Source organism: Lithobates pipiens, unplaced genomic scaffold (assembly GCF_037356315.1).
Source record: "Lithobates pipiens isolate NorthernLeopardFrog02 unplaced genomic scaffold, aLitPip1_a1.2 Scaffold_13, whole genome shotgun sequence".
Lineage (NCBI taxonomy): Eukaryota > Metazoa > Chordata > Amphibia > Anura > Ranidae > Lithobates > Lithobates pipiens.
Window position 1 is genome coordinate 490,228,018 of NW_027507718.1, and position 22,274 is coordinate 490,250,291.

General features: G+C 45.5%; 1 protein-coding gene across 3 annotated transcripts in view; it reads left to right on the top strand.

The window, feature by feature from the left end:
• RNF24 (ring finger protein 24) overlaps positions 1 to 22,274 on the top strand; it is a 155,569-nt gene that overhangs the window by 131,050 nt on the left and 2,245 nt on the right. For all 3 annotated transcript variants that reach the window (XM_077478010.1, XM_077478009.1, XM_077478008.1), the window contains exons 3-5: positions 12,024 to 12,066; positions 12,235 to 12,276; positions 18,072 to 18,151. In XM_077478010.1, coding sequence (XP_077334136.1) covers positions 12,024 to 12,066; positions 12,235 to 12,276; positions 18,072 to 18,151 — 165 coding nt within the window. The remainder of the gene's footprint in view (positions 1 to 12,023; positions 12,067 to 12,234; positions 12,277 to 18,071; positions 18,152 to 22,274) is intronic.

Sequence of the window (22,274 nt, forward strand, 5' to 3'; positions counted from 1 at the left end):
AGGCACCGCTGTCTATGGCGCATGCGCACTGGGCATGCCCCTGCTAACGGTGATATGCTGTTAGTGGCGGCTTCCGTGCGCATGCGCGGGAGTGACGTCATCGCTGCTCCGGTGCTGTGAGTGGCTGGAGCAGCGATACCCGGAAGAAGATGGATGCTCCGTACTACAGGGGACAGAGGTGACATCGCTGGCTCCTGTGTCAGGTAAGTGACACATAATGGGCTACTATGTGATGCATAGTAGTCCATTATGCTTTGCCTTTGCAAGGAGACAGAGGAAGTAAACCCATCAGGGTTTACTTCCTCTTTAAGCTGGCCATAGATGGTTCAAACCTTGACCGGTTCATGTGTGGGCAGGCTGATTGTACCCAAGTTAATCGATCAATCAGCTTGGGTACAACCGGCCCATTTTAAATGTGATTATTGCTGGCGGCTGTCATAGCAAGGAAGCAATGGCTCAGCAGGAGGGATTCCCCCGACAACGCGGACTCTGTTAATGGGGGAATTGAGCTGCAGGAAATTAAAATCATTCAGTATTTGGCCTGCCATAAAATAGGTGTGGAAGCAGGCTTTAGGTTAGGATTTGATGAAACTTCTACTTCAAAGGATAAGTCCACCCTGAACACTAAAATCTCTACATCTACAGACATCCACAATCTAACACTAACCTATCTACCGGTAGTTCTGTAAAGAAGAAACCGGTATACAGTAGAACCTTGGTTTGAGAGCATTTTGCAAGACCAATAACATTTTTAAATACACTTTGACTTGATAAACAAGCGATGTCTTGATATACAAGTAGCGTCATCTCACAACAGAGAATAAAAGAGAAGAGAGGCGCCTCTAAGTGTAGCAATATGGTTACATTAAATGAAGGTACAACATTTAGCAACTCACATGGTTGATGATTAAAAGAGGCACATCTAAGTATGCAGGCATCCGGGGTAAAGCTGTCCACATAGTCCATCCTCTTCACCACCATTAACGTCGTCCCTTCCACAAGCGCTTCAATCGCGCTACTGCAGGGTAGTCTTCCTGGTCACGATTGCAGAATGACAGCAGTGAGAGCCGGCAGTGTGGAGGATGGTCTATGTGGGCAGCTTTACCCCGGATGCCTGCATACTTAGATGTGCCTCTATAATCATCTACCATGTGAGTTGCTAAATGTTGTACCTTCGTGAAATGTAACCATATTGCTACACTTAAGCCCCGTACACACGAGCGGACTTTTCAACATCCAAAGTCCGTCAGACCGAGTCCGTCAGACTATCCGATCGTGTGTGGGCTGCAACGGACTTTAGCTTCGCAAAAGTCTGACGGACTTTGGAAATGAAGCATGCTTCAAATTTTCCCGACGGAACTCCGCCGGACCCGGTCCCCTTCGAAAAATTCGCTCGTGTGTGTGCTACTCCGACGGACTAAAACCGACGCTAGGGCAGCTATTGGCTACTGTCTATGAACTTCCTACGTCGAATCCAGTCGTACGTCATCACGTTCGACTCCGTCGGAGTTTGGTGTGATGGTGTGTGGTCAAGTTCGTTCGGTCGAAAAGTCCGCCAGAACTCCGTCGGAACTCCGGCGGAACTCCTTTGGAGGTCTGTCAGACTTAATCCCTCTCGTGTGTACGGGGCATTAGAGGCGCCCCTCTTCTCTTTTATACTCTGGAGCTCCTGCTGGATTTTGCTTCTAATCCCCTTGTGGAGGCTTCCATTTGTGGATGGACATTTTATGGTTACACAACCTGGTCACATTGCTCTAATCTTTTTATATGGACTATAAACTGAAGGACTTATGAATAAATGGTTGTGGAACAAATCATTTGAGCTTCCATTATTTTTTATGGGGAAATTCGCTTTGATATACAAGTGCTTTGGATTACAAGCATGTTTCTGGAACAAATTATGTTCGCAATCCAAGGTTTTACGGTATATACCTTTTCTGAAGACGATCCGGTGACGGAAGCTCTGCAGAGAAGGCAGCCAACAATGGCTGTGAAATGAATGGGAAGTGATGTCACCCGTAGACTTACTATGGGGTTTCCGTTGTCGGCCACCTCTTCTGCACCCGCCTACACATTGAAGCCATGGCTGACAGCTTAGTGTCGGGTCGGGTTGGATTGGCTTCAGAAAAGGTATGTATACTGATTTCTTCTTTACAACGCTAGAGAGGTTAGTATTAGATGATGGATGTCTGTAGATGTAGAGATTTTAGTGTTAAAGTGGTTGTAAACCCTTACAAACCACTTTGACCTACAGGTAAGCCTAGATTAAGGACAGCGGCGAGCAGGCGCACTGGGCAGATCGCGGCGATATGCCGCGAGTGTCGGCTCCCGTGCACATGTGCGGGAGTGATGTCATCGCGGCTCCGGCAAATCACAGCGCCGGAGCCGCGAGACCCGGAAGTCGCTCCGGGATCCATGGCAGCGGCGAAGAGGAAGACGGAGGACCGCTTCGGGGGCTTTGTTCTCAGTTAAGTTATTCATAATGAGCTAGTATGCTATGCATACTAGCTCATTATGCCTTTGCCTTGCAGGGTTTTTTTTTTTTTTTACTTTCTCTTTAACCACTTCAATACAGGGCACTTAAACACCTTCCTGCCCAGACCAATTTTGAGCTTTCAGCGCTGTCGCACTTTGAATGACAATTGCGCGGTCATGCTACACTGTACCCAAATGAAATTTTTATCATTTTTTTCCCACAAATAGAGCTTTCTTTTGGTGGTATTTGATCACCTCTGCGGTTTTTATTTTTTGCGCTACAAATAAAAAAATACCGAAAATTTTGAAAAAAATAATGTTTTTTTTTGTTTCAGTTTCAAAACTTTGTAAATAAGTACGTTTTCTCCTTCACTGATGGGCACTGATGGGGCTACACTGATGGGCAGTGATAAGGTGGCACTGATGGGCACCAATGTGGCACCAATGTAGTGGCACTGATAGGCGGCACTGATGGGCGACACGGATGGGCGACACGGATGGGCGACACGGACGGACGCTGATAGGTGGCACAAATTGGCACTGATAGCTGGCACAGATGGGCGGCACGGATGGGCGGCACAGGTGGGCATGGATAGGCGGCACAGGTGGGCATAGATAGGCGGCACAGGTGGGCATGGATAGGCGGCACAGGTGGGCACTCATAGGCGGCACAGGTGGGCACTCATAGGCGGCACAGGTGGGCACTCAGGCGGCACAGGTGGGCACTCATAGGCGGCACAGGTGGGCACTCATAGGCGGCATCGGTGTTATAGTAATGGATGCCAATCAGTGCCAAACAATAATGCATGCCAATCAGTGATGCCCATTGTGGCCACTGATTGGCATCCATTATGGGCACTGATTGGCACCCATTGTGCTGACTGGCACCCTGGTGGTCTAGGGAGGATTATGGATTTTTATTACCTTTTCCCTGGTGGTTTGGTGGTGTCCCTGGTGGTCCAGTGTGGGCATCCTCGGGGGGGCTGTGCTGATAATCGATCAGCACAGACCCCCCCCGTCAGAGGAGCAGCCGATCGGCTCTCCTCTACTCGCGTCTGACAGACGCGAGTGAGGGAAAGCCGATCACCGGCTCTTCCCATTTACACTGTGATCAGCCGTGATTGGACACGGCTGATCACATGGTAAAGAGTCTCCGTCGGAGACTCTTTACCGAGATCGTAGTTGCCGGGTGTCAGACTGACACCCCGCAACAAAGATCGGCGCGATGCACGCCCCCGGGGGCGCGCAGCGGCTCATAATCCTAATCACGTCATATGACGTCCGGTTAGGATTATGAAACCACTTTGCCGCCGTCAATTTGTAATAGGGCGGGCGGCAAGTGGTTAAGGTGGATTCATCCTTTTAAGTAGGTCTATATTACTAAGGACCAATGCTATATAGTTACATAGTTACATAGTAGGTGAGGTTGAAAAGACACAAGTCCATCATGTCCAACCCATGTATGTGATTATATGTCAGTATTACATTGTATATCCCTGTGTGTTGTGGTCATTCAGGTGCTTATCTAATAGTTTCTTGAAACTATTGATGCTCCCCGCTGAGACCACCGCATGTGGAAGGGAATTCCCCATCCTTGCTGCTCTTACAGTAAAGAACCCTCTACGTAGTTTAAGGCTAAACCTCTTTTCTTCTAATTTTAATGAGTGGCCACGTGTCTTGTTAAATTCCTTGTGCTGTGTGGACAGACATCAGGAAAGAGAAGGACAACAGTGCAAGGAATTAACTTTTAACTCTAAATTTACAGAAAACTGCCCTGTCCTCTGTATAAGACGTATATGTAAGTTTTCATTTTGCATTTAGTACCACTATAACAACCCCCTTAATGCCCCACCCCACCCCAGGCCCTATAACTGCTGTGTAGGCTGCTATGGCTATTGTTATGCCACTTCCAGACTTTGTGTAGTTTGAGCTGAGGAGGTTTTGCTTGGTGACTCACTGGCGTCCAATAATCGCACGCAGACAACCCGGCGTCTCTACAATGCCCTTTTTATGTGTATAATTAAATATTACAAGTAACTTTTTATATATATATAAAAAGGAAGTTGCAGCCTCTCCCCTTTTTTATTTTTTTTTTTTTTTTTTTTTAGCGTCTGCACATTTGAACAGCTAAAGGGCTTGTGCTGATGGACTTTTGCATGCAGGTCTATGAGAATGGAGAGGAGAGGAGAGGTAGAATGACAGCTCATCGCTGTGCTGCTTCTCCTTTCACGTGTCCAGTCACAGGCTGTAGGAAGGAACAAGACCTTATAAGTGTTATGCCTTGTACACACGGTCGGACATGCTGACCACAAAATCCATCGGATTTTTTCCCGACTGATTTTGTCCTAAACTGGTGTTCCATACACACGGTCAGACAAAGTTGTCGGAAAATCTGATAGTTCGGAACGTGATGACGTTCATTCGTTATGACGGGACTACATTGAGACTAGTAGCCAATAGCTTTGGTCTCGTAATTTTATCTGAGCATGCGTGGCACTTTGTCCGATCGGAATTCTCTACAAATGATCGGAAAAAGTCGGATCGGATTTTTTGAGATCCTGCTCCGACGGATAAAGTCCGATAGAGCCACACACGTTAGGATTTTCTGACAATATAATCCGATCGGACCTTTTCTGTCGGAATTTCCAACCGTGTGTACAGGGCATTACTAAACTGTAACTTAAAAAAAAAAAAAACAACAGGTCTCCTGCCCTGCCCAGAAAGTTCTATGCTGTGTAGCAGAGCAAAATAATCCTCAGGTCTGGATGGACAGAAATATATTTGGGTGGTGAATGTGCTCCCTGCAGTATTTTGCCGTTTTTTTCTGGAGTTTAACTTTAAAGTTCATGAAGAAAGTGGCAAGTGTACTTTTTCAAATAAAATGTATTACCTTGTTTCTGTGTACAGTCCGTAAATATTCATGTACAAGAGGGCAATTGATCTTTCAGCTGCTGTACAACCACCCCATTGGGTTTTTCCTAAAGGATCAGTTCTGCCAGCTATAGCCAGCAGCACTGATCAGTAGGCAGCACAGTGGCTAAGACCAGCCAGAGATGGTTCAAATGTTTGAAGCGGCCGGGATTTGAACTGTTATTGGGTAGGCTGAAGGTACCATGTTGATAGATCGACCAGTTTGGGTGCAACCAGCCTGCTGGATTCTCGTGCTATTACCGGGAGCGGATCCGCTTCATCGCAAAGGGGCCTTATAAATACGCCAATCACCGATGACTGCCAGTATACTCAGTGACAGCCCACTCAGACTCCTCTATATTTACCATCCAAATCGGCCTGCAGCTTGTAGGTAGAGCAGCTGTAGAGAGCGGGGGATAATCTTCCAGCAACCAGAATTTCCCGTAGTCTGCATATTTCACAGACCGCATGCTGATTTCACAGCGGGATAATATGTTTGGGATCCGTTTCTTTTTTCTTTCAAGATGTTGGGTGCTTTGTTGTTCTGGGGCGGTAAGAAAATAAACATGCTGCAAAAAAACAGAAAGTGAACGCCGGGGGGTGTGTAGCTGGCGTCATTGTGTCAATATTTGATGTGTGTGTTACTTTGGCCCCCAGGGATTTACATTATGTACAGGTCAGCGAGAGATTCTCGTCTGTTTAAAGAGACAGCAGACAATGCATTTCTAGAAGAATCCAACCTGAGCACCATGGGGGGGGGGGGGGGGTCGGGCTTTTCAGCTGACGTGCAGATTGCAAACTGGATAATTCTGAGCTTAAACATGAACTCCAGCCAGGCTTCAGGCTCTGTAATCATTATTGTATCATCAAATAATAAGGGCTTTTTAAAATCAAGTGCCTTTTTTTGGTTAGCACGTCTGCCTTGCAGCACTCTCTGCATGGAGTTTGCATGTTCTCTCTGGGCTTGTATGGGCTTCCCCTGGGCACTCCAATCCCCCCCCCCCCCCCCCCCCCCCACACACACTCCAAAGATATGTTGGTAGGTTAATTGGCTCTTGTCTAAAGTTGGATGCACACTTTCCAATTATTTTTAGATTTACCATACTTGATCACACTTGGACATCAAAGTCCCATGACAAGTCGTTCCCTATGTTTTCCAATGATAACCATTCATATATGCACAACTTAAAGTTGTAGTTATTATTATTAGTCAGGATTTATATAGTGCCTACAGTTTGCGCAGCGCTTTACAACATGAGGGCAGACAGTACAGTTACAATACAATTCAATACAGGAGGAATCCGAGGGCCCAGCTCATTAGAGCTTACAATGTAGAAGGGATGGTCAACAGAAAAAAAAAGGTAATAATTGTGGGGCGTGAGCTTATGGAGGAAATTAAAATAGAGTTGTTAGGTGTGGGTAATATAGGCTTCTCTGAAGAGGAGGGTTTATAGGGATCGTCTAAATGCTAATCGAGTGAGAGATAATCGAACAGATTGGGGTAAGGAGTTCCATAGGAATGGAGAGGCTCTGGGAAAGTCCTGGGGGCGAGCATGGGAGGAGGGGACAAGGGAGCTAGAGAGCAGGAGGTCTTGAGAAGAACGAAGAGAACGACTAGGTTGGTATTTTGAGACTAGGTTAGTGATGTAGTTGGGGGCAGAGTTGTGGGTGGCTTTGTAAGTAGTTAGTATTTTAAATGTAATTTGTTGGGTGAGTGGAAGCCAGTGGAGGGATTGACAGAGAGTAGCAGATACAGAGCGATCGATAAGGTGAATGAGTCTGGCAGCAGCATTCATGGTGGACTGAAGGGGTGATAGACTATGTGGAGGTAATCCAGTGAGTAGAGAGTTGCGTCGAGGCGATAGATGACCAGGGAGTGAATTAAAGAGGAAGTAAACCCTTCCAAACCACTTGGACCTACAGGTAAGCCTAGATTAAGGCTTACCTGTAGGTCCAAGCAATATCTCCTAAACCTATATGGTTTAGGAGATATTTGCCCGAAAATGGGCACCGCTGTCTACGGCGCATGCGCCGTAGACAGCGGCGCGCAGGCGCACTAAATGCGGAAAATCCAAGAATGGATTTGCCTAATTTGTCGACTCCCGTGCGCATGCGCGGGAGTGCCATCATCTCGGCTTCGCCGAGTGGCAGCGGCGGAACTGCGAGACGCGACTCCCGTGCGCATGCGCGGGAGTGACGTCATCGCGGCTTCGCCGCTGTGATTCGTCGGAGCTGCGAGACGCCACCAGCAACATGGATGCGGCGGACTACAGGGGACAGCGGCGAATTCGCTGGCTCCTGTGTCAGGTAAGTGACACATAATGAGCTACTATGCGATGCACAGTAGTCCATTATGCTTTACCTTTGCAGGGAAAAAAAGAGGAAGTAAACCCATCAGGGTTTACTTCCTCTTTAAGAGCTTTGTTGTGTCATTGGTTAGAAAGGGGAGTATTTTGGAGCTGCTGCGAAGGTTGAGGCGGCAAGATTTGGGCAGTGATTGGATGTGGGGCTTAAAGGAGAGTTTGGAGTCCAGGACTACACCTAGAAACTTGGCATGCGGGGATGGGCTTATAGTTGGGCCATTGAGTTGGACAGAGAGATCAAAGGAAGAGGCACGTGGGCGAGGAAAAAATCTAAGTTTGGTTTTGGATAGATTGAGTTTGAGGAAGTGGTGTGACATCCAGACTGATATATCTGTAGGGACTTCAAAGTGGTTCATGCACTACTTTGGTCTGACTTTCATGCAACTTGAGGGCCATAGACCTCAATGTTAACCCTCAGAGGTTGCATGAAAGTCATCCCTGAATGCTATGCAATGCAACAGGTTGGACTTGATGAACTTGTGCCTTTTTTTCAACCTTGCCTACTACGTAACAGCTGTCCATTATCACTGGGCAAAGCCAAAGTCGTATCCAAGTTGCAACCATCCAAAGTTGCAGTCCAAGGTCAGTGCAACTTTGGAGTCGTACAAGTGTCAGCTTCTAGGTATTTTGTCAAAAATGAATTGAACAAGCTGAAGTTAGAAGCTGATTGGCTACCATGCACAGCTGGACCATATTTTGCACTCCCCGGATTTACTAAACCAGCCCCAAAGTGTCTTGTTGAGATAGGGACCTTAGAAGCTGTGCGGCCAATGTTTCTGTGCTTCCAGCTGTGAAAGTCAACTCTTGCTAATGATTGGTAGCTGACTGGACTGACGTCCAATCATGTGACCATGGTGACATCCAATTAAAGTGGTCATGTGCCAATCTTTCCTGCCCCATGGTGTTTGGAACGTTATAAAAAGATGGCGGGTGGTGAGAAAGGGTTACTGTATGCTGACTAGACTTTCAGTATTTAGCATAGTCTTTTCTGGAGAGTACTGACACGTCATTGGGTGCTTTTTATATATTTTCTGGGCTGTAGGAAATGTGGCTCCTATAAATACCATGTCTTGTAATGACGAGGACTATTGTCGGGGAGTTTATGAAGTTCATCATGACCATGGATGTGTCTGACCTCTGTGTCTGATTAGACAGAATGGGGAATCAATATGAGTCTCCGCTGTCTTCGGGGAGGATGTGGTAATCTGTCCTATTAGGTGTCTATCATGGAGTCACAGCCGCTCTTGTCATCTGATGAGGATGACCTTACAACAGCCTTATTACCCACATGTGACCTGTATTGATCGTCTTCTCATACAGAAGTTAATTGATTACCAATATTTACTAACATGCTATGGCTTAGTTTCCAGTGTGCTTGACGTTGGGAGTAACCATAATTGGCACCGACAATTACTGAGCGCATTCCCTGGTGGCTCCCCGTTACCAACTCGATGAGATGACAAGAATTCATAGGAATACAGACGCTTGTAACGGAGGTTTCTTTCTTCACCAGGGACAATTTAAAAGGAAACTAACATTTTAAAAGGATCAATGTACTGTTAGCCCTTGTACACACGGTCGGACATTCTGCCAACCAAATCCATTGGATTTTGTCCAACGGATTGTGTCCGAAACTGTTGTATACACACGGTCGGACCAAGTTGTTGGAAAATCTGATCGTTCAGAACGTGATGACGTTATTTCGTTACAACGGGACTACGTTCACGCTAGTAGCCAATAGCTTTGATGTAGGAATTTGATCTGAGCATGCGTGGCACTTGGTCCGATCAAAATTCTCTACACATGATCGGAGTATGTCCTATCGGACCAGTTTGTCAGAAAATATTTCCAACAAGTTGGAAAATTGGGTCCGGCGGATATTCCGACAGAAACAGTCCGATGCATTCCACACACAGTCGGATTATCCGACAAAACGGTCCAATAGGACACATTCCGTCGGAATCTCCGATCGTGTGTACAAGGGCTAAAAGGATCAGTCCACCCAAAGTCCACACCCACCCAGTGTTTGGTGGATGCTGGAGAGTTCTATCTCCTGACAAAAAAAAAAAGTTTTTACTTAAAAGTTCACTTCCTGGATTTTCACAGAGGCACACCTCCAGCTCTGTAGCTCTCATTGGCCCTCTTATGACTACCCCCATCCTGGCAAACTGTTACGAGAGAGAGAAGTGCATGATGTCACAAGCCTAGGCTTTTTTCCAGATGAGAAACAGGAAGTGGGCTATATAAGGGATTTACTGGCAGAAAAAAAATGTTTTACTATCCAAAGTTAAAACAACAAGGGGAGAAGATTTAATAGATAGAAAGATGAAAACATGACTGAAGTTCCACTTTAATTCTACAAGATGTGTAGTCATCAATCATGAGTTTGGACACTGGCAAAAAGCTTTGCTGGGAACGCCCTCTCAGTGCACCCTCATATAACCCCACCCACTGCTTTGGACTCCAGTCTTTTGCTCCTGTCCTTAGGTCACATTTGTCAAACACAAGGCCCATGGGCCGAATCCGTCCCTCCAGGCCTTGTCGTTGGGCCCTCGCACCCAATTTTGCAGCCAGAATTTGGTGGAACTCCATTCCACTCCCACTCCCCACTGTCACTTGTAAACACAGAGGCCTTCTATGTTTACAAGGGACAGCTTTGCTTAGATGGGGGCATGGCAGAGATATATCTCCAGAATCTGAGAGAGAGAGAGAACAGGGTGAGGCAGGGAAACGTGCACAGAGAGGTACTAGAGCTTTTGTAGTGCTACCTATGAGGGTGGGGGGTAATAGAGCTGAGCCAGGTAAGTGAGAGTGGAGATGTGAGGAAGCTGTTGGGGTGGGAGCTGTTTGTAACACACTCCTGAATTCTGCACTCTGTATGTAGCGCACTCCTGAACTCTACACTCTTTACCTACTGCACCCCTGAATTCTGCGCTCTGTATGTAACACACTCCTGAACTCTGCACTCTGTACCTACCGCACCCCTGAATTCTGCGCTCTGTATGTAACACACTCCTGAACTCTGCACTTTGTACATACCGCACCCCTGAATTCTGCACTCTGTATGTAACACACTCCTGAACTCTGCACTTTGTACATACCGCACCCCTGAATTCTGCGCTCTGTATGTAACACACTCCTGAACTCTGCACTCTGTACCTACCGCACCCCTGAATTCTGCGCTCTGTATGTAACACACTCCTGAACTCTGCACTTTGTACATACCGCACCCCTGAATTCTGCGCTCTGTATGTAACACACTCCTGAACTCTGCACTTTGTACATACCGCACCCCTGAATTCTGCACTCTATGTAACACACTCCTGAACTCTGCACTTTGTACATACCGCACCCCTGAATTCTGCACTCTGTATGTAACACACTCCTGAACTCTACACTCTGTAAATACCGCACCCCTGAATTCCACACTCTGTGCGTAGCACACTCCTGAACTCTACACACTGCACATAGTTTACTCCTGATCTCTGCACTGTGCGTTTTTAAACTTGTATTTAATTCTATGTGCGGCAGTGTATTGCAATGTGTTACAGCATGTTGGAATGTACTATTTTTTGTTTCAGTGCTGCACATGGGTGTAAATTGAAGCCATAAGACGTAAGGCAAATTGCTTAGTCTATATATTGGTACTGTGTTAAGCCGTGCTGCCCATTGAGACTGGTGTGAATGGGCTCTTAATAAAGCTTAAGTGATAAGGGATCCTAATCCTTTGCCACTCTATCCCAAACTAGCACACTTTGGGGTGCATCTATGAAAGATTTGCATAGCTGTTTGTCCATCAAAAGTACTTGTTTGTTGACCAGGAATAGAGCAAAATCAAATGTTCTCAGGTTATTTTCTCTGCAGATCCAACGTCTAAATAAGGAAAATACTGCATTATGGCCACCAGATGGTTATGACTATCATAGGAAATGGTTTCCTCAGCTCCATCTAGTGGCCATAATGCAGTATTTTCCGCTTTCACACATTGGAGCTGCAGAAAATATAGAGAACATTTGTTTCAATGGACATCTAGGCATTTTTTTTTTTATAAATACCGGTACACGCTGTATCTGTATTTAAAAAGGGCAATCTGGAACAGCAGGGAAGTAAAAATATAAGAAATAAATTTTGATAAATACAATGTGTGTAATCCAATAATGATAGAACATGGCTTCCCTTTAATCCCAAATTGCAGACCTGTTTTTTTTTTTTGTTTGTCTTTTTTAAGCTGGATATGTCGCTGATGATGTCTTTTTTTTCCCTTTTTTCTTAAAGGTTAAGGCATCAGGCCCGGAAAGAGCTGTATGCCTATAAACAGGTAAGACCTTTTTTATTTTTTTTCCTATTCCCTGTAGGCCCATGTACCCATGTTCTGTGGGTTCCCCTAATGACGCCGTGTTCATACCTGTTGTAACTGTGTGAATAGTACAATGATGAAATATTAAGAACTGTAATAATGAAAAGTACATCTTTTCCTATTTTTCAGGTCATATTAAAAGAAAAAGTAAAAGAGTTGAATTTGTATGAGGTGAGTGAAAAAGCGTATCCTCATTATCGCTGATGTTTTAACACTTGTTCTGGGATTCCTATGAACTGAATAGACTAAAATATAACTTCTTAGGCATCTACCATAACCCGAATCTGCAATGTTGAATTGCTGTTATACTGGGATTACTTTTTTTTTTTTTTATTATTTACTTGTACTCTTTCCCTGTCAGAGCACAGGAGTGTCAGGCTGTAAAACTGTCCTGATAGAGTGTCAGTCATCAGTCCTTAGCTCAGACAAGAGACAGATCTGCCTCAATGGGGGGGAAGGGGGCCTTACAACTTCACACTTCCAGGGAGAGAATACCAGTAAATAACAGCACACCCAGCTGTCCATGAGAGCTTACATGATATGAAGGTCACTATACTGTATCTGCATACTTGCTATTTTTTAGCCCCTTACTGCCAACCGTACCCATATATCTGCTACCAAGGCGGTGGGCTTTAACCCCTAGCTGTCACAAATATGCATATAGTGTGCTATGAACGCATGCACTCGGGGCCCCCAGCTCAGTGTCCGTGTTGTCATTGGCATCTCCTGGTCACTGTTTACCTTCAGGAGAACTTGGCATGCACTTACGCCCATGTGATTGCTGTGACTTTATGGTAGCCAACTGACTTAACATAATTGTTCTTAAGAGTTGTACAGTTAGTAGATGAAGTGTAGCAATGGGGTAGGGCCTTCTGACCTGGTTGATCTCTGTTCCTCCAAAGAGCTGGATTGGATGATTGCCATCTGATATCCATGGGCTGCTTTATACCCTCTGTCGTTTAAAGCCCCTCTCCAGGATCTTGAAAAAGATGACTCTTGTAGTGGAGGGCCCCCCAAAGTGCAAGGGTTAAATGCTTGTGTCTTCTAGGGGTAGAGAAGGGGTGTAATTCTTAAATGCTTGCTTGCTCAGGCAGGGTTTCCACCACATTGTGAAACTGGTCCCTGGAAGTCTCTTCACTTTGATGCTCCGTCCAGCAGTTGCATTCTGACGTCATCATGTACGGTGCAGAACCAGTAGTCCTGCGTTGTAGGTGAGGACAGTCCCCAGCCCTGAGCCTGGGAGAGAAGAGGATGTACCAGAAACAAGCTGGAGTGACAAATAGAACTATTACAGCTTATTGTTCTACCTCAAGACGCTGCAAGTGGAATTAAAATGAAAAAACTAAATTGCAGACAGGCAGGATATTTATGACAGAAGGTTTGGTCGGTGTTAACAGCTAGAAGGTTTTTGCCTTCTGATCCATTTCGGCCGAATGGTTTATTTAATTCATCTCGGCCCCTTTGTAGATTGTTTATAGATAAAATAGATCTTGGCTGGTAGTTGCGCACATACCTAGTATTCTGCCCAGTGATCAGCGCTGTAACCATTGCTTCCAGGAACCTGTCCAACAGTGTGAGGAACAAGTGCCTGACCGGGCAGAGAGCCTTCGTACATCAATCGTTTTTGTTTGGGCCTCCGAGCCATTCACAGCACATACAATGTCCTCCCAGCGGGCAATCTAGTGCGGAGAGTTCTGCTTTGTTTCGGGATTGTGACTTTTGTTCCCTTCTTCCATCTCTTGTCGATCTGTTTTTTTCATTCCTCTACTCTGGACACTGTGCAAATCCATGTTGTTATTGCTAATAATAATTCCGATTTTTATGGCGTCACACTCGTCCTCTTCATACAGACTGAGGGCACTGCATGTAATAGGAGGACTCTTCCAAAACGAATGCAAAAGTGGGCATAACTTTTCTTTATTACCTTACACAGGTTGTTCAAATTTCACATGTTGGTATAGTAATTCTTCCTCTAGTAACTCCTCTTCTTATGCTTTCTTCTTATGCTTTCTTCTTCTCCTCTACATCTTCCTTCCTCCTCTACATCTTCCTTCCTCCTCTACATCTTCCTTCCTCCTCTACATCTTCCTTCCTCCTCCTCCTCTTCCTCCTCCTTCGTCCTCCTCCTTCCTCTTCCCCCCTTCTCCCTTCTCCCTCCTCCCTCCTCCTCCTTCCTCCCCTTCTTCCTCCTTTTCTCCTTCCTCCTTCCTCCTCCCTCCTCTCCTCTCCTTCTTCCTCCTTCCCTTCTCCCCCCTCCCCTTCTTCCTCCTCCTCCCTTTCTTCTTCCTCCTCCTCTCTCCTCCCCTTCTTCCTCCTCCTCCCCTTCTTCCTCCTCCTCCCCTTCTTCCTCCTCCTCTCTCCTCCCCTTCTTCCTCCTCTCTCCTCCCCTTCTTCCTCCTCCTCTCTCCTCCCCTTCTTCTTCCTCCTCCTCCTCCCCTTCTTCCTCCTCCTCTCTCCTCCCCTTCTTCCTCCTCCTCCCTCCTCCCCTTCTTCCCCTTCCTCCTCTCTCCTCCCCTTCTTCCTCCTCCTCCCTCCTCCCCTTCTTCCTCCTCCTCTCTCCTCCCCTTCTTCCTCCTCCTCCTCTCTCCTCCCCTTCTTCCTCCTCCTCCTCTCTCCTCCCCTTCTTCCTCCTCCTCCTCCTCTCTCCTCCCCTTCTTCCTCCTCTTCTCTCCTCCCCCTCTCTCCTCCCCTTCTTCCTCCTCTTCTCTCCTCCCCCTCTCTCCTCCCCTTCTTCCTCCTCCTCCTCTCTCCTCCCCTTCTTCCTCCTCTTCTCTCCTCCCCCTCTCCCTCCTCTCTCCTCCCCTTCTTCCTCTTCTCTCCTCCCCCTCTCTCCTCCCCTTCTTCCTTCCTCCCCCTCTCTCCTCCCCTTCTTCCTTCCTCCCCCTCTCTCCTCCCCTTCTTCCTTCCTCCTCCTCTCTCCTCCCTCCTCCTTGCCTTCTTCTTCTCCCTTCCTCCTCCTTGCCTTCTTCTACTTCCTCCTCTCTCCTCTCTCCTCCCTCCCTCCTCCTCCTCCTCCCCTTCTTCCTCCTCCTCCTCCTCCTCCCCTTCTTCCTCCTCCTCCTCCTCCCCTTCTTCCTCCTCCTCCTCCTCCCCTTCTTCCTCCTCCCCTTCTTCTTCCTCCTCTCTCCTCCTCCCCTTCTTCCTCCTTTCTTAGGGTGCAGGCTGTAGAAGGCTATGGAATGTTTATGGAGATGACATCATTGACAAGCACAATGTCTTTTTTTAGGTGACTCTTGTCAGTGGTGTCATCCCTGTTAACATTTTGTAGCCTTCTGTGGATGTCGGATGGCCTGCACCCCACCTTCATCAAGAACTCAATGACAGCACATTGCTTCTGCTTGGAATCCATTATTTACCTGCAATTAAAAATAAATAGAGGGGTTACTAGAGAGGAAGAGTTACTCCACCAATTATTAATCGCCACCGTTACTAAAAAAAATAAACCATAGTTTGTAGATTTTAGAGCAGAAAACGTATTGGCCTAAATTGATAAAGAAATTTGATTTTTGATTTTTTTTTATTGGGAATGTTTTATAGCAGAAAGTAAAAACTTTTTTTTTTTTTTCAAAATTGTTGGTCCTTTTTTGTTTATAGCGCAAAAAATAAAAAACGCAGATGTGATCAAACACCACCAAGAGAAAGCTCTATTTTTGAAGGAAAAAAAAGCATACATTTTACTTGGGTACAGCGTTGCATGACCACGCAATTGTCAGTTAAAATAACGCAGTGCTGTATCGCAAAAGATGGCCTGACCATGAATGGGGTAAACCTTCTGAAGCTGAAGTGGTTAATAAAAAAAAGTTTTGCATTACTTTTGGTACAGTCCTCGTATTTGGGATTGTGTTTCCCCAACCGTTATAATTCAGATACACATAGGGGCGCAATGGCCAGTGAGGGCTCATTCCCACCAATGCCTTGTCATACATTTTCTCAAGGGCAGGCGAAATGCCAGGACAGCAGGAAGTCCATTGTCCTCGCAGAGTCTTTTCCCACCAGTTCATTGCATTGCTGCCCGCTGGAATAAGTCTTGCATGCTACATTCTGTGTGCACTGACCTGTGGATTGCCATTCAGGTCAATTCAAGCGTAGTCTTTCAAAGACACAATGCATGTCAATGCTACATGTATTAATACATGCATTCTGATGGGAAGGAGCCCGATCTGCAGGGCCAACTGCCCTCCTTTGTGTATAGGCAGCTTTAGATGATCTAATCACTCGTAGATCCAAGAAAATACATCCAAGTATTACTTTATTCCAGCTATATAAATTTTATCTAAAATGTAAACATTTAATAAAGCTGAACTCCAGCCTCCAGTCTTGCACAGTTGTACCGACTCCTCTCCTGTACTAAAGTTGCTTACTCTGATTTCACTGCACACTGAGAGCTTCTCATAATGTGCATTAGAAGCGTCAGCAAGTCAAAGCCCTTATAATTTCTTGGTTGGAGGACGCCCAGCACCTTCTAACCCTAGATTGTCCCTGGCCTGCCCCTTTTCATTCATTGGCTTGCAGTTCTTTCAATCATGGAGGCTCAACATCACATGTGGGCATTATCTAGGGCGGTCTGTATGCAAATACAGCCTGACTAGGAACACTTACTCCAAGGACCTTCATTTTAAACGTATGTTCTGACAGGGACCCTGGTGTAAGGGGAGACTCTGATTGGGACCCTGATGTCCCCAAAGACAGGTAACCCCAAGAAAAGTGAGGCTCACTCCTAATGTAAGTGGAGGCTCTGTTGGAGACCCTGATGTAAGAGGAGGCTCTGATGGAGACACTGGTGTAAGAGGAGGCTCTGATGGAGACACTGATGTAAGCAGAGGCTCTGATGGAGACACTGATGTAAGCAGAGGCTCTGATGGAGACACTGATGTAAGCAGAGGCTCTGATGGAGACATTGATGTAAGCAGAAGCTCTGATGGAGACCCTGATGCAAGAGGAGGCTCTGATGGAGACCCTGATGCAAGAGGAGGCTCTGATGGAGACCCTGATGTAAGAGGAGGCTCTGATGGAGACCCTGATGTAAGAGGAGGCTCTGATGGAGACACTGATGTAAGAGGAGGCTCTGATGGAGACACTGATGTAAGCAGAAGCTCTGATGGAGACCCTGATGCAAGAGGAGGCTCTGATGGAGACACTGATGTAAGCAGAGATTTTGATGGAGACCCTGATGTAAGCGGAGGTTCTGATGGAGACCCTGATGTAAGCGGAGGCTCTGATGGAGACCCTGATGTGTAAGCGGAGGTTCTGATGGAGACCCTGATGTGTAAGCAGAGGTTCTGATGGAGACCCTGATGTGTAAGCGGAGGTTCTGATGGAGACCCTGATGTGTAAGTGGAGGTTCTGATGGAGACCCTGATGTAAGCGTAGGCTCTGATGGAGACCCTGATGTGTAAGCGGAGGTTCTGATGGAGACCCTGATGTGTAAGCGGAGGTTCTGATGGAGACCCTGATGTGTAAGCGGAGGTTCTGATGGAGACCCTGATGTGTAAGCGGAGGCTCTGATGGAGACCCTGATGTGTAAGCGGAGACTCTGATGTGTATGGAGACTTTGATGGGGACCTTGATGTAAAGGTAGACTTTGGGGTCACTCTGAGGGGCAGAAGTTTGGAATTTATGTGCTTTGCTTTACTAAAGTTTTTTTTTTTTTCTTTTCTGAATCATAGCATACCGATTGCTAAATTTTAATTTGAATTGTTAATTTATAACACTGATACCTGCCCGTTAATATTTAAAAAAAGTATAAAATGTGACTCCTGTACTAAAAAGTTTGGAGATCCCAGTCTAAGAAGGTTCACTTCTAGTCTTTTTTTGAAAACTGAAATCGAAAAACAAAAAACAAATATAAATATGAGTTTAGATATCAATATAATTTGTGTATGACTCACAAAGCGATTGTCCTATATTGATATATTGACCTTTTTATATTCATCTCTTATGGATTGTATTTTCTTCATTTGTCTTAGATTTGTGCGGTTTGCCTGGAGGAATTTAAGGCCAAAGATGAGCTGGGTATATGTCCCTGCAAACACGCCTTTCACAGAAAGTAAGTACCGCTTGCCTGCTTCAGAAAGCATCGTTCGTTCACTAGGAAAAGGATAACCCCGATCCTCAGCTTGTTCTGAATGGTCCATTTTCCCATGTGGCATTTGGTTCCCCTGTAGAGATCTAAAGGTCCTGTGTGCTGCGGAGGAACTCCGATGTCCTTACTCTGATTTCACTGCACACTGTGAGCTTCTCGCAGTGTGTATTAAGTCATATAGAACCCACCTCAATTCCTGGCTGCAGGACAGTCAGCGTCATCCAGTTTCCTCCCCAGCCTCGCTGTCCCCAGCCCTCTCCGTTCATTTATTTATTTGCATTTCAGTCCTTTCAAATACGGAGACTCACCATCATATATGGGTGGTCTGCATGGAAATACAGTCTGCTTAGGAATGACCATTCCTATGCATTTTTGTTATTTGTATAACTCCTCTGAAGATCTAGCCCACTGCTGACATTAGGGCTGAGGGCTGTTGAGAGACGTACAGAGGTAGGGGGCAGTGATGTTTTCAGGAAGTTATGTACAGAACCCTTTTGGCCCTTCCTACCAGACATCATTTGTCGGCATTGCATAGAGAAGTAAAGAGACCTAATAATGATAGTAAAAATTATAGGTTGATGGTAAAGTGTCAGAGGAGGCAGGCCAGAGCCAGAGACGACATAACCACATTGTGCTTCACTTTCAAGGTACTGCACTACATAGACACTAAAATATCTGAGTCGGTAACATTTAAAAAAGCAAGTTTCCTTGAAAATAAGTGGCTCTTTGCCTACATTGTGCGCAGCAAAATGGTTCCCTAATGTGTACTAATCTGAGCTGGGGGACCTACATACAGTGCCTTGAAAAAGCATTCATACCCCTTGAAATTTTCCACATTTTGTCATGTTACAACCAAAAAAGTAAATGCATTTTATGTGAGAGACCAATATAAAGTGGCACATATTTGTAAAGTGGAAGAAAATGATTACTAGTTTTCCAAATTTTTATTACAAATAAATATCTAAAAAATGTGGTGTATTTGTAGAACTTTGTAGAACCCTCTTTCGCTGGAATTTCAGCTGCAAGTCTTTTTGGGGATGTCTCTACCAGCTTTGCACATCTAGAGAGGGAAATTTTTGCCCATTTTTTCTATGCAAAATAGCTCAAGCTCTGTCAGATTGGATGGAGAGCGTCTGTGAACAGCAATTTTCAAGTTTTGCCACAGATTCTCAATTGGATTTAGGTCTGGACTTTGACTGGGCCTTTCTAGCACATGAATATGCTTTGCTATAAACCATTCCATTGTAGCTCTGGCTGGATGTTTAGGGTCGTTGTCCTACTGGAAGGTGAACCTCCACCCCAGTCTCAAGTCTTTTGCAGACTCTAACAGGTTTTCTTCTAAAATTGCCCTGTATTTGTCTCCATCCATCTTCCTATCAACTCTGACCAGCTTCCCTGTCCCTGCTGAAGAAAAGCATCCCTACATCATGCTGTCACCATCATGTTTCACAGTGGGGATGGTGTGTTCAGGGTGATGTGCAGTTAGTTTTCCTCCACACATAGCGTTTTGCTTTTAGGCCAAAAAGTTAAAGGGGTTGTAAAGGTAAATGTTTTTTCACCTTAATGCATTCTATGCATTAAGGTGAAAAAACATCTGACACTGCCAGCGCCCCCAGTCCCCCCGTTTTACTTACCTGACCCCTCGAAAATCCCGCGCTCGCCCCCGCCGTCCTCTTCGCCGCTCAGCCTAGCCGCTGATTGGCTGGAGTGGATGGATTGAAAGCAGCGCAGCCATTGGCTCGCGCTGCTGTCAATCACATCCAATGACGCAGTGCGCCGGGGGGCGGGACCTTGTGATACAGCGAGCGGCTATAGCCGCCGGCTGTATCACGGGAGCGCGCCCGCAGTGCTTCTCACCAATGCGAGGGAGCTCGCATTAACGTGAGAAGCACCTGCGGGAGGAAGCTGAGACAGCCGCCGAGGGACCCCAGAAGAGCAGGTTCGGGGCCACTCTGTGCAAAACGAGCTGCACAGTGGAGGTAAGTATGACATGTTTGTTATTTTAAAAAAATAAAATTTTTTACTTTACAACCCCTTTAAATTTTACTCTCATCTGATCAGAGCACCTTCTTCCACATGTTTGCTGCATCCCCCACATGACTTCTCACAAACTACAAGCAGGACTTCTTATGGCTTTCTTTCAACAATGGCTTTTTTCTTGCCACTCTTCCATAAAGGTCAGATTTGTGTAGTGCACGACTAATAGTTGTCCTGTGGACAGATTCTCCCACCTGAGTTGTGGATCTCTGTTGCTCCTCCAGAGTTACCATGGACCTCTTGGCTGCTTCTCTGATTAATGCTCTCCTTGCCCGGTCTGTCAGTTTAGGTGGACCGCCATGTCTTGGTAGGTTTGCAGTTTTGCCATACTCTTTCCATTTTCAGATGATGGCTTGAACAGTGCTCTGTGAGATGTTCAAAGCTTGGGATATTTTTTTATAACCTAACCCTGTTAAACTTCTCCGCAACTTTATCCCTGACGTGTCTGGTGTGTTCCTTGGCCCTCATGATGCTGTTTGTTCACCAAGGTTTTCTAACAAACCTCCGAGGGCTTCACAGAACAGCTGTATTTATACTGAGATTTAATTACACACAGGGGGGCTCTATTTACTAATTGGGTGACTTCTGAAGGCAATTGGTTCCACTAGATTTTAGTTGGGGGTATCAGAGTAAAGGGGCTGGATACAAATGCACACCACACTGTTCAGATATTTATCTGTAAATAACTTTGAAAACCATTTATCATTTTCCTTCCACTTCACAATTATGTGCCACTTTGTGTTGGTCTATCACATAAAATTCCAATAAAATACATTTACGGTTTTGGTTGTAACATGACAAAATATGGATAATTTCAAGGGGTATGAATACTTTTTCAAGGCACTGTCGTCCCGCAGGTGGAGAACCAATGCAGAATTGTGGTGATGTGTATTGAGGTCAGATATCTCCCTCTTGTGGTCAGAAGAAGCTCTGCACCCCTATAAATCCTCTTTGCCCTAATTAACGGCAAACATAATTCAAACATTTCCCAGCACTGATGCCACTGAACACAATGGGGTTGATTTACTAAAACCAGAGTGCAAAATCTAGTTCAGCTCTGCATAGAAACCAATCGGCGTGGCCCTGTAAGTAAGAAGTAATGGATTATAATGAGGGGTGTATTGAATAAGAAAATTTGACTAGCCTGCATCATTCCTACAAAAGGATTTACAAAAGCTGTGCAAGCAACTTATGTAGGAGGATTTGTTTCATCTCTGTGTATCACCTGAAGCCAGTCACTTCACTAGGTGTATGTGAGGGTTTACACTTGAGCTGCACGATTAAACATCAAGAATCGAGATTGCGATTCTTCCCCCCTCGTAATCTTAAAGCGGAGTTCCACACAAAAATGGAACGTCTGCTTTTCGGGAACCCTCCCCCCGCTGTCACATTTGGCACCTTTCAGGTTGGAGGGGGGAGCAGATATCTGTGGACCCTGGGACCAGGGGGAACGCGCAGCGCGATTTGCGCATGCGCAGTAGGGAATCAGAAAGTGAAGCCGCATCACTTCCTGATTCCCTTACCGAAGCTGGCGGCGGCAGCAGCACCCGAGAGCTGAAGGACAGATCGGCTTCGGGTGCCGACATCGCGGACAGCTAAATATCCATATTTTAAAAGTCAGCAGCTGCATTATTTGTTGCTGCTGACTTTAAAAAAAAAAACAAATAAATAAAAAAATTAAAACCGTAACACCGCTTTAACAAAGCATTTTCCCGATTCTATGCAGAGTTCGCTGCTCAAGCCGACAGCTGTCAAAAAAAAAAAAAAAACAGGCAGTCCGCCAAGTTTCACAACATTCCTCAACTTCTGAGCTAACTATAAACATTGTAACGTTTTGTTCTTTACATCAAAGGAATGAACGTAGGTCTGTAAATGAGAGAAGTTTAACCACTTAAAGACTAAACCTTTTTCTGACACGTGTTGGTTTCAAGATAAAATCAGCATTTTTTGCTAGAAAATTACTTAGAACCCCCAGACATTATATATATATATATATATATATATATATATATATATATATATATATATATATATATATATATATATTTTA